Source organism: Canis lupus, chromosome 1 (assembly GCF_011100685.1).
Source record: "Canis lupus familiaris isolate Mischka breed German Shepherd chromosome 1, alternate assembly UU_Cfam_GSD_1.0, whole genome shotgun sequence".
Lineage (NCBI taxonomy): Eukaryota > Metazoa > Chordata > Mammalia > Carnivora > Canidae > Canis > Canis lupus.
Window position 1 is genome coordinate 57,253,189 of NC_049222.1, and position 12,778 is coordinate 57,265,966.

At 47.7% G+C, this 12,778-nt stretch overlaps 1 protein-coding gene across 28 annotated transcripts in view; it reads right to left on the bottom strand.

Moving 5' to 3' along the window:
- The window catches only part of WDR27 (WD repeat domain 27), a 216,172-nt gene that overhangs the window by 128,151 nt on the left and 75,243 nt on the right, over positions 1–12,778 (bottom strand). For 23 of the 28 annotated variants that reach the window (XR_005353813.1, XR_005353812.1, XR_005353811.1 and 20 more), the window contains 5 exons: positions 8,978–9,119; positions 5,578–5,702; positions 3,212–3,325; positions 2,129–2,180; positions 605–675 (listed from right to left, as the gene is read on the bottom strand). Coding sequence is in view for 23 of the 28 variants with exons in the window: in XM_038526594.1 (XP_038382522.1) it covers positions 605–675; positions 2,129–2,180; positions 3,212–3,325; positions 5,578–5,702; positions 8,978–9,119 (504 nt within the window). In the remaining 5 variants the exon portion in view is untranslated. Of the gene's footprint in view, positions 1–604; positions 676–2,128; positions 2,288–3,211; positions 3,326–5,577; positions 5,703–8,977; positions 9,120–12,778 lie in introns of those variants that run through there. The other 5 variants (XM_038526606.1, XM_038526605.1, XM_038526598.1 and 2 more) reach the window with 4 other exon arrangements.

Genomic DNA, 12,778 nt, shown 5'->3' on the forward strand with positions numbered 1-12,778 from the left:
TCTAGTCTATAGCCAGGTTGCCCAGGCCCTACTACATGTGATCAGCGTGTGAAGGGGGTGTCGTCACATGGGACCCGGCCCCTCACCTGCGGGTCTCCAGCAGACAGTGTCAGAACTGAGTAAGATCGTAGGACACCCTGTGGGCATGCTGGAGAACCACCTGGTGTGCAGGGACCCCCACACCCGTGGTGACCAGGGTGTCGGAAGCAAGGCGTTCGTTCGTGTGAAGGTAAAGGACTCTTGCAAGAGCGAGAACTGAGTTATTTCCTAATATGGTATCTTGCCCAGATTATCACAACAGCAACTTTTTAAAAAGAAAACAGTATCCACGCTTTGTGAAGTCCACCTGAATTGCACCCCTAAAAAACTAAGTTTTAAAGAAATCAAGTATCTTCAAATTTTTCAAATTATGTAAAGCTGGCTCTTCTGCCGGCAGTGGGCGGGTGCGTGCGAGCCCGACGCCCAGGCCCCAAAAGGAAGGGCCCAAGCTCTGGGGCCGACGGTTTCTTCAAATCATAAAGAATGCAAGCAGAGACCTTTCCGCGGACGCTCGCGTGGTCATGATCATGTCTGGACCTGGAATTACAGTTGGTGCTTCCCTCACCTGGCCGTTTGCACATCCCGTCACTAGCTGTCTGCTCTTGGCATCAATGAGGAGGCTCAGGAGAGGGAAGGCTGTAGAGAGAATACATGAATATTTACCTGTAGTATGTAAACTGAAAACCATCTGAGTTTTATGTATAATGCTTTTTTTTAGTCAAGTCTGAACTATTCCGAAATAATTTCTTCACGGGGAAATAGAAACTGTGAGTGCATAACCATTTTGAGACCTGTGAGCAGGGGAAGGTAGCGAAGCTGTCCCACATCATCAGCCTGGGGGCAGCTCACAGTCCATGCAAACCACTTCAGGGCCACTGAGGCCCAGCGGCTCCATTACCCACACTACAAAAAGCACTAGCACCCAATAACCATTAGACTTGTAACAAAGAAAACAAATTTATGGGATTAGTCAGGAAAATAGCAATTAAATGATGCCCACTGTTTAAATTGTTGCCTAGTATGTCATTTCACCTAAAAGCTATTTTGGGGGTGCCTGGGTGGCTCAGTGGATTAGATGTCTACCTTCAGCTCAGGTCATGATCTCAGAGTCCTGGGATCAGCCCCCCATCAGACTCCCTGCTGAGTGAGGAAGTCTGTTTCTCCCTTTCCCCCGCCCCTCCCTTCACCCATGTTCTTTCTGTCTCTCTCTCTTTCTCCAGTAAAGAAAGAAAATCTTTTCAAATAAATGAATAAAAGTTATTCTGAATCTAAACTGTCAGGAATTCAGAAGGAAAATTAAGATAAATGGACATTTAAAAACACTACGCATCCTAAATAAACTACAAATGACATCAAAATCAAATTAGTAATTGTTTTCTGGACCGTCAAATAGTAAGTCCACAAATTAATTTCAGGAAGATAATTCCAACGTAATTCCAAGAAATGCACTTGTCCCCGAGATTGCATTTAAGTTCCTAGAATATCCCACTCAGCACAGGGTCACTGACGTCAGGGGGAACGCCAAATCTCTTGGGAAGGGCCGCAGGAACTCCACTGGGTCACAATGCACCTGCACGATCGTTAAGCTGTATTTTCCTGTGATTCATCACAAGAAAGAAGCCACATGTACAGTAGGATGTGAGCTAGGAACCCTGGAACACCGGCCCAGGAGGTGTCTGGAGGGGGTTTAGAGGGGGCAGCAGGCTCTTCGGGGACCTACATGACCGTGCTGTAAGGACTCACCACCAAACAGACAGTTGGAGAAGAGCGCACAGTGGCCAAGGGCTCAGGGCCTACAGAGCTTCCCAGGTAAGTGCATCCTCTGGCGCTGCACCTACCTCTGTGGACAGCAGAGGTGGACAGCACGTTTCCTCCAGCCCACCTGGAAGCTTTTCAGACTGTGAGCTTACACTTAAAATAATTTTAAGTTTAAAGCTTCAGGAAATGTACCTGGTAAGTGAATCCTTACAACGTGTGGCTGGGAGAGACACAGCTACTTTTGAAGGACCCTCAGACCCCCTTCAACGGGACAACCCCAGCATATAAACACACTGAGAGAACTGGACTCCACGGGCGAGTTTTAAGTTACCTGTTAACACTGGTGAGTTGTAGATCAATGATCCCACATGATGATCCCAAACCTTGGGAAAGACACATGTTTCTTTACAAGATACAAATTTTGCCATTACTGATGTAGTTTGAACTAATATTTCTACTCAGTTACAAATTAATTTGTGTGAGCAGTTTCCTAAAGGAGAAAATAATAAAATAGCCATATAAATAACAAAAGTGTAGGAACACAATAAAAGATGTCAGAAGCATGTGAAAAAGAAAAGGCTAACATTTCCAGAAGTAATGGAGTTGGAAGATCCGAGACAGGGCTGCAGACATCTCCAGCACCCGATTGACGCTGCCTAGAAGAGGTGTGCCAGCCACAGTCACTGCCATCCGGGCTGCAGGGCCTGAGTTTCCAGGCACACTCTAGTGCCTTCCCAACATCAGCTCCCCTTCTCAAAAACCCCATGAGACAACGGGCACCCTTCATCTCTATCCAAGTGAGCAGAGATGCGGCACAGCAGCTGGGTGGGCTGGGGCTGGGCTGGACCCCAGGAGTCCCACTCCGAGCAAGGCAAGCAGCCCCTGTGAGGCCGGGTCTGCGGGGCAGACACTTCCAGGTGACCGAGGAAGTGTTCTGGCCTCTCTCCTCTCCCACTCCGCAGGTGGACGGGAACTACCCTCAACTCCTCTTCCAACCATGCTCTACACGTCCTCCCTGGGTCAATAGGACGATAATCCTAACACTAGCTGACTTGGAGCTGGATGGGAAGGTGCTGGCATCTTAAATTATGGTCTTTGTAAGCTCAGTTTGGTTCTGACTGAATCCTCTGATTGGAAAATGCTCTTCCGCTCTGACCCCAGGAAACACCAGGGGTACGTTAGTGTTCTAGCTCCCCAAGGCCCTGGATTTGGGGAGGAGGGTCCCGCAGCTGACCCAGGCCTGCCGGCGAATGTTGAAACATGCCCAGACGACACCTCAGGCCAAGTTCAGGACAGAAGTGTGGTTGAAACAAGAATCACATGTGCACGGTGACCTCAGACCAGACGGGCCTGAGCGGGTGTGTCCACGGTCCCCTGGACAGCACCTCGAGTACTCCCGTGCCCACGCCCCTACCTTGAAGCTTCTGTCTTCAGACACAGAGATGATGATATGTGTTTGCCAGGGACAGAACTCAGCTGCAGTCACGTGGCCCTGGTGACCCTCCAGCTCAGCGAGTATAGACCGGCTCTGGGAGAGTTTGTGAAGAAGGTCAGGAACTGAATGTTCTGGTAATTATTGTTCTTAAGAAATGATATATATCTCACAGAAAACAGTTTCTGTTCAAATAAACTCTAGAAACTCCCTCTTCCCAATGCGAGACTACCTGTTAAAATTCAGAAGGCTGAGCTGCAGGAGCATAAGCTGCTCAAGGACACGTGCATGGCAATTTTAGAAACGAAGCAACCTGAGGTCAATCCTGAGCAGAGCCACGCGGCAGACACGGCTCAGGGGCCCTCCCACCTTCCCATCCACACCCCGTGGGCAGCTGCCAGGGCATCCTAAGATCAAACAGGACACAGGACGGGGTGCTCTCACTGCTGATGAGCTTTCCTTCCTCTGAAGTCCCTGAAACCCGCTCTCACCAGGCAGCCCCAGAAGATGCTGTCATGAGCCAGAATCACACAGCACAGTGGAGGGATGGTGACAAGTCACCCCTGCAAGTGACATCCCTGTGGGACTCCAGGTGCCTGGCATCAGGACTGCTCTTCAACACTACGGCATCCAGCAGACAAGATAAATACCCCCTCAGACACACACGGGAATTACAGACATATCTGCATCCACACAGGGACCCAACTGATGAGGAAGTGCTTCACCCTCAAAGACTTCCAATACCGCAACCTGAAACCCTTGACAAACACAACTGAAACACTGCTGTCTTAGGCTTCTTTGCCAGCAGGCAGTTAGAGACGGAAAGGGAGGTCCCACTGTGCCAAGGACAAGGAAACTTTCCAGCCTGGATGCTAGGAAATATGCATTTCTGCCTGTTAATAATGCCATATCCTGGAAAACACCTTGCTTCCCTTTGTTATTTGTGATCATGTCTGACATCAGTGTCAGTGTTCTCTACTCATGTAAGTCTCTCAAAGCAAAGGCCACAAAGCAGCCACTATGACATGTACTGTTAAAAGAACTACAACACTTCGTGTGCTGGTTGGCAGCCCGTGCACGTCCGGTGAGCTAGTACCTTGGTAAGTCTCGTGCTTCACAGGCCCACCAAGGACTTAGGTGCACACAGCCTGGAACAGACCCCTGCCACCTCGCTTTTCTGTCTGCGTGCTGGAGGCCAGACTCAGGTTCATCATCCTTGCCTTCCCGCCAACATCGACAGGGCTTGGTGTCCTCCTGGCTCCTCTGTGCTCCTTCTCCCAACACGAGGCTGCTGAGCTTTGCTACGTGTGGTAGGTGTTGTAACAGAACCCCTGAATCCTAGGAACTTTCCCATCACCTGAGACTCCGCTTACAACGTTAGCATCTTGTTATGCATGAGCCTCAGTTGCACAACTTGGCCAAAATCTGCATGAACACAGAAATGTACATTCTATGTCCCACGTGCCTAGCACACAGCAAGCCCACCGTCAATTAATCCTCAACTAAGATTTTATGCTTAATATCCTCCCTAACCCAGATTTTTTTTAAGTGGACATAGCAGAAAATTCCTCATAGGCAAACAGTTGTGAGCTTCATTCATTTGGCAAACAGAAGCCAAAGGAAGCCTTAGCAGCACATGAATTCTGAGGGAACAGGAGGCCTCCCTCATACCCCCGGCCCCGCTCCTGCGCTCTCATGCCTGGTGAGCCTAATGCACTCCCTTGCCCTAATCAGACGTCGCAGAGCCTGGAAGAGGAGACACGTTTACTTAAACCAACCTCAGTTAAGAAACAAGTGAAAAAAGTCCAGTTGCTGACAGAAAGCAAGTTTGATAAAAAAAGATACATGAAAGCACTGCCCTGGGAGGGCTTATCTCTGGTCACCAACGGAAGAGAAAATCAGAGAAATAAGTGACCGATCATGCTCGTTTAGCCTCCGGATAGCCTGATGTCATGGACTGGTCTCATAATTGACGTAAAACAGCAGTCTCTGATTCCTGCAGCTTTCCAAGTGCAAGACAAAGATATGTTTCCTTCATTGCCCAGTTAAGAATCCTGTTGATGAGGGACGCCTGGGTGGCTCAGAAATTGAGCATCTGCCTTCAGCTCAGGGCGTGATCCCGGGGTCCTGGGATCAAGTCCTGCATCATGCTCCCTGCAAGGAGTCCACTTCTCCCTCGGCCTGTGTTTCTGCCTCTCTCTCTGTGTCTCTCATGAATAAATAAATAAAATCTTTAAAAAGAAAAAAAAAAGAATCCTATTGATGAGAGGCAGATGGGGACCCCGTGGTAAGCCTGGCAGCGCTGGGCCCTGCTAAACTGCATGTAGGCAGGCGTCGAACCTTCTTACCTCAATATCCAGCATCAATATTTTATTTCCAGCACATACAGCAACTGTACGGTCATCCGGGCTCAACCTCAAACACAGCACCTGTCCCAGAAGGGTGCCCATGATGACCCCTCGAGGACTCAGCCCTAGAGGGGGGTTCAGCGTTAGTGTCAGGTTATCAAAGGGTGTCAACAACCTTAGTATCACTGCATCAAGCCACAGGGAGACCCTGACCCCGCAGCCCTCTCCTCTAAAATAACATGCAGAATAACAATGTGCTTTGGTGTCACTCTGGCTCCCTGAGAGGATTAAAAACATTGAGTGGAAACAGTTCTTCCAGTATATGTGGAACACAGGAATCATCCATCAGAAAATGACCCCATGTCATCACACCTGCATGTGCTTACACATGAAGGTTCTCACAGAACAGCCCGCGGTCCCCATTCTTCCTCCTCCCTGTGACTTCACCACCACTGGGGCATGGCCACGTGAGCTGCTCGGGGCCATGAGAGACAGGCAGAAGGCACAGAAGGCACATCTGAGCCTTCAGGACCTCTCTACCCCCATGAGGATTTGTCCAGGCAGGCCTGTGGGACCAAGGTGACAACACAAGCCAAACCACAGGCTCAAGTAGGGCCTCCCAACCAACACCCCACCACCACCACCACACAGCAAGGACTCAGTGCCACTGTGGTTGGGCCCTGAGACTGGGGCTGTTTGCTGTCCAACAAGGTCATGTCAACATGAGACCACGAATCTACAGAAAGGGAAATGTGCACATATCACACGGAGTTCTATTTGGGCCAAGCCCACGGTCTCATTTCTTGAGTATTCAACACGCACCTGTGCTGCCCCAGGCATCTCCCGAGGTACCTGGGATAAGTCAGTGAGCCAAGAGACAAAGCCTTGCCTTCATGGAAAGCTTACCCTGAGGTAGGCAGTGGGGCACTTAGACACCAATAAGCAAAATAAGTAAACAGATTATGTATGATGCCAGAAGGTAGTGAACACTGTAAGAAAAAGCAAAGCATGCAAAGGGGCTGGGACCCGGGGTAGTGGTCAGAAGGCCCCACAGCAAGGGTGCAGCTGAATCCACAGTGATCCTGAGACAGAGCAGCAGATGCAAAGGCCCGGGGGCAGACCATGCCTGGGCTGTTCCTGGAGACGAGATTCAGCTGAGGGTCCCACACCTGTGTCAGATACTAGTCTGCATGGGATGGGAAGGCACTGGAGGGCTTTCGGCAGAAGTGTGGCACACTCACTCCAATTTTACAGGGATCCCCAGCTATGGAGTTGAGAAGAGAGCACCGGGGCAGGTGAAGGAGGAGGAGCCAGCGTCATAACCCTGGTGAGTGATCTCAGGGCCCTGGACTGCAGGGCAGCAGTGAAGGCAGGTGTGTGCGGGGCCCAGACTTCGGATAGGTTTTGAAGGTAAAGCAGATGGAAGGTGGGGTCGGTTGGTGTGGAGGTGTGGGGTGCAGGGACGCAGAGGGAGGAGGAAGCATGACACCGTCATTTCTGACCTGAGCTGCTGCAGGGAAGGCTGTGGGAGGCAGGTTGGGGGAGAGGTGATCAGGGCAGGGAAGCCTGCAATGCTGTCCGACATCCACGTGGAGATGTCCAGGAGCAATTCACACGTGAGATCACAGTCAGGAATGAGGACTGGGCGAGAGGATAGGCGGCAGCCATCAGTGCCTGCTGTCATCATCAAAGGAGGGATTTTTGATGGGAAAGAGGAAAATCCCATATTCCCAAGTGAAGAGGTGAGAGAGAGACAAGGAGCCCGCACAGGAGACTGGGGACAAGGGATAACCACTGATACAGTCACATACCACCCCCTAAGTCCAAGTGCAAACACAAGCCACATTGGGCAGGAAGGTGCTGGAATGTAGCACCCCCTCCCACTGCAGGCACAGAGACCACATGTGGATGAGCTGCGTCGTGTCCCTGCTACAGGGGCACAGCCGCTGGCCTGAGCGTCCCTGAACTGAGGGTGGGGCAGCTTATTCTTGTCCCATGGCTGGAGCTTCAGGACACAGGAGCAGCTCCAAACACCGTGCTGGGCTCCATGTGAGCACCAGGCCTGTGACCCAGCCCAGCTTGACGCACTGGCCACAGAGCACACACCACGGATCAAAATCCACACAGGTTCTGAAGAGCAACCTAAAAATAAACTGGGGGAGTGCAGCCCCTTCCAACGTTAACAAAGACCTCTGCAGGGAGCGGGTAATGACCATGTGGTTTGCTGTACAGACGTACATGTGTGTACATACATGGACGTGTGCTGTAGTGTGTATATATGTGTACATGTGTACACTAGATACACGTGTGTGTGCACTACACACATACGCTGTGTGCATATACATGCGTGTATGCTGTATACATGTTTACTATATTTCTGTGTGTTCTATCCACATGTGTGTGCATGCTACGGTAATGCACTGACACTGGAGGCTCAACAACAAATGACATGAGGTGCGGTATAAACTATTGCACATGCTGCTACTTGAGATCCCATCACGTGTTTTCTGGAGCAGTCCTACAAATTCTCAGTGTGATTAATTAGCGCTCAAACACCTTCATCTGATAAAACTGTACCGTCACCATGCTCCCAACCCACGGGCACCTTCTCAGCTGTGCCGACAGGATGAGTTCTTGATTCACAAGCCCCAAGCATGCATGAATGCCTCTGCCACCCAGCATGGTGCCACTGGCAGGCACCTGCCCTTCCATCACACTCCTCCTCAACCTTCAACTCAAAAGTCACCTCCCCAGAAATGACACCATGTGAGTACATCCTGCCCACATCCTCTATCTACACTTCACCTGCCTTCTCTACTGTGCTCTCCACAACTGATAACCACTTGCTTGCTTGCTTGTTTGATACATGTTTGCCTCTCCTCACTGTTTGTAGGGAAAGAATATTTCTACTTGCCTTCATGTTTTCAGAGTTCCATAAAAATCACAGGTTTCAAACTAAGAAAATATGTAAGATTAAAATTAATGAGCCAGGGTGTCTGGGGGGGATCAGTCATTTAAGCATCTGCTTTTGGTTCAGGTCAAAATCTCAGAGTCCTGGGATTGGGTCCCACATCAGGCCCCCTGCTCAGTGGGGAGTCTGTTTCTCCCTCTGCCCCTCCCCCACTTGTGATATCTCTCTCGCTCTCTCTTAAATAAAATCTTTATAAAATAAAAATAAAACTAATGAGCCTATTTCATGTCAGCTTCACCCACAGCAAAGGTCAGTACATCTGAATGCCTCGTATGCTTCCAACAGGGAATGTCCAGCTTGGACATGTATATGGTTTCAGGGTTAAAGGCCTGAAATATTCTCCCAAACCCCTATATGTTACCAAGTCTATTTAAGGATGAGTTCTTCCCTTTCTGCATTTTTAAAAATATCCTTTAACTGTTTATTTACCTTGAAGCACTTTCTGTCTGCATTCATCCAGACTCCACATTATAACATAATCTTGAGACGCAGAACAGATGAGAAGTGGACTCACTGTATTTCCAAATGCCACAGCAGTAATTGGCTCATGGTGTCCTTGTAGAGTCAGAGGCTGAAAGAGTTGTTTGTTTTTTTTTTAAGATTTTATTTATTTATTTATTCATGAGAGACACACAGAGAGAGAGAGACAGAGACACAGCAGAGGGAGAAGCAGGCTCCATGGAGGGAGCCCGATGTGGTACTCGATCCCAGGTCTCCAGGATCAGGCCCTGGGCTGAAGGCGGCGCTAAACCGCTGAGCCACCTGGGCTGCCCCGAGGCTGAAAGAGTTAACAGAAAACTACCAAGAGCCATATAGATAACATTTAAAGAATAAAAAGCATAACAGCATAATTGCAAACCAAAGAAGTCAAATGTATTGAATTTTTCAAATGTATTTATTTCATATATTCATTTATAACTCATTTATTAAAATTCCTGTTAATGTACTACTCAGTTATTGTCTCGTGAACCCTCTCACTGTTACTCCACATCACGGATCACACACACTAGGACAATGATGCCGGTCACCTCGCTCTTCCACTTCCTCATTAGCTATTAATTAAGCAAATGTGTCTCACATCCCTGCTACTTGCCAGAAGAAGTCATGGCTGTGATGGACATTGAGGGATAAGGCAATGACAAGGAACCCTCAAGAGGAGGCGAGCGCTCGGGTTGCTAGGAGATAAGGCACACTGACCAGGGCTGGGTGCTGTGCAAGGAGTCCTGTTAGAGCACCAGGAAACTGGTGAGCCAGCAGAGAATATATAACCAGAAGAATCCATGGCCAGACTCATTTTCAGGCTTGTAACACTGCTGCAAGTGCAGAAGAGGGACCACAGGGAGGACACAGTGGGACCAAACATTCCAAACCAAGTACAGTAAAGACCTGAACAAGGGTGGCAGGGATGGAGATGGGAGGGGAGCAAACCGAAGACCCTGTGATTGATGGACATTGAGAGATGAGGGAAGGGACAAAAGCAAAGATTACCAGTGTTCCAGGATGAAATCCTAGGTGAACAGTGGTGTAAGGAAAATGGGATGGAATCAGGAAAGAACACAGGTCGTCTGGGCTGCAGTGAGTGAGGTACTTTTGAGCTGACGGTCAGCAGACAGTAGGCCCTTTGACACGAACGCCATCACTCAAACACTAGAACAAGGAGAGCTCCATCTCTGGTCACGGCAGGCCAGTTCATCTGTACCAACCTCCCAATGAAAGTGACATGGGGCAAAATTTGCCAAAATTTGCCAAAACACAGAGATACACTTTAAAGACATCAAAGAACAATAAAAACAACAAAGAATTAAGAACAGATTAAAGGAGACAGAGCAGGGACCTAAAATGCCAGGCCATTCACCCATGAAGACTGCTGTCAAAAGCAGCTCTCTGACAATTCCAGTAAAGGCAGCTAAAAGCTGAGAGATGAGGAGCACAAAAATGATGCAAGTAAATGCATCATTTTCAGGCACAAATAGAACTATTTCATTGGGGAAAGGGCAAAGAACCCTATGGCCTGACAAAGTACTTCTGAGAATAGAGTTGGCAGCCTTAAGGTGGAGGACTCCATGCAATTTTTTTCCCTTTAAAACACAATGAGGGATCCCTGGGTGGCGCAACGGTTTGGCGCCTGCCTTTGGCCCGGGGCGTGATCCTGGAGACCCGGGATTGAATCCCACATCGGGCTCCCAGCATGGAGCCTGCTTCTCCCTCTGCCTGTGTCTCTGCCTCTCTGTCTCTCTCTGTGTGACTATCATGAATAAATAAATAAAATCTTTAAAAAAAAAAAAAAACACAATGAATGGGCAGCCAGGTGGCTCAGTGGTTTAGCGCTGCCTTCAGCCCAGGGCCTGATTCTGGAGTCCCAGGATCAAGTCCCACATCAGGCTCCCTGCAAGAAGCCTGTTTCTCCCTCTGCCTGTGTCTCTGCCTCTCTCTTCCTCTCTTTATCTCTCTCTCTCTCTCTCTCTCTCTGTGTGTGTGTATCTCATGAAATAAAATCTTTAAAATAAAAAAATTAAATTAAAAAAAACACAATGAATGCATTTTAATAAATTTCTGCTTTAAAAAAAAAGCATACCGCCTACTCAGGTGTGAAGGAACGGCATGTTGTCAAATGCCCGGGCTTAAAGTAGTGACCTGAAGGGCCAGGCCCAAGAAGGGAAGGTGGATGGACACCAGAAGAGTGTTCGCAAGCCCACCTTCAAGTTCTCATAATCCCTGACTAGATTAGGCTACTGGGATTGCCAGTGCCCTCGGCCAGTGCTATCCGAAGCAAACATAAATTCTCTCTGCAAGAAGTTAAGATCATCCAGAGCCCCAAACTAGCTGTGCATTCATACATAATGTTCAGCAGTCAATCAAAAATAATCAGGTATTCAAGGAGTCAAGACCATTCAGTCAAAAACCAAGAGAAATATATAACCATGGAAAACAACCCACAGATCATCCAGATGGCCTTGAAACCAAATTAGAACTGATCCAGATTGCAGAATTACTAGATAAGGACATGAAAACCATTATTATAATTCTATTCTATATGTTCAAAACGTTAAATAGAGGTATAAAGAATTGATAATTAATAACCTTCCAAAACAGAAAGCACCAGACCAAGATGAATCCACTGGTGAATTCTATCTGATATTTAAGGAAGACATTTTACTAATTCTCTAAAATCTCTTTAAGACAACTGAATAAAGGAAATGGGGGGAACATTATTTTCAGAAGAAGCAGAGTAAATATTTCCTTACTCATTCTCTAAGGCCAGGATTCCTCTAATACCAAAACCAGACAAAGACATAGCAAGAAAAGAAAATTAAAAATCAATATCTCTCATGAACACAGAAGCAAAATTCAACAAAATATTCAAAATATTAGCAAATCAACCCAAACAATGTATAAAAAGTTATACACCACGACCAAGTTAAATTTGGAGATTTATTCCAAGTATGCAAGGCTGGTTGAACATTTGAAAATCAATTAATCTATCATACCAACAGGCTAAAGGAGAAAAATCACATTAAAATATCAAAAAATCTTGGGGTGCCTGGGTGGCTCAGTCAGCGAAACATCCAACTCTTGATTTTGGCTCAGGTCATGATCTCAAGGTTGTGAGATTGATCCCCATGTCAGGCTCCATATTGGGTGTACTCCCTCTCTCCCTCTGCCCCTCCCCACTCTCATGTGCTCATGCTCTTACTAATAAATAAACAGAAATAGTAGCTGCTTCAAAGTATAGTTCATTATTTAAAATGTAGAAAAAAATCATTTGACAAAGTCCAACAGCAATTAATGATGAAAACTATCAGTACACTAGGAATGAGAACGTCTTCAACTGGATAAAGAGTATCTATAAAATACCAAAAGCTAATGTATTTTTTTAAGATTTTTTTTATTTATTTATTCATAGAGACACAGAGAGAGAGAGAGAGAGGCAGAGACACAGGCAGAGGGAGAAGTGGGCTCCATGCAGGGAGCCTGACGTGGGACTTGATCCCAGGTCTTCAGGATCATGCCCCAGGCCTCAGGTGGCACTAAACCACTGCACCACTGGGGCTGCCTGATAATGTATTTTTTTAAAGATTTATTTATTTATTCATGAGAGACAGAGACAGAGAACGAGGAGACATACACAGAGGGAGAAGCAGGCTCCCCACAGGAAGCCCTATGTGGGACTTGATTCCAGATCCTGGGATCATGCCCTGAGCCAAAGGCAGACACTTAACCGCTGAGCCA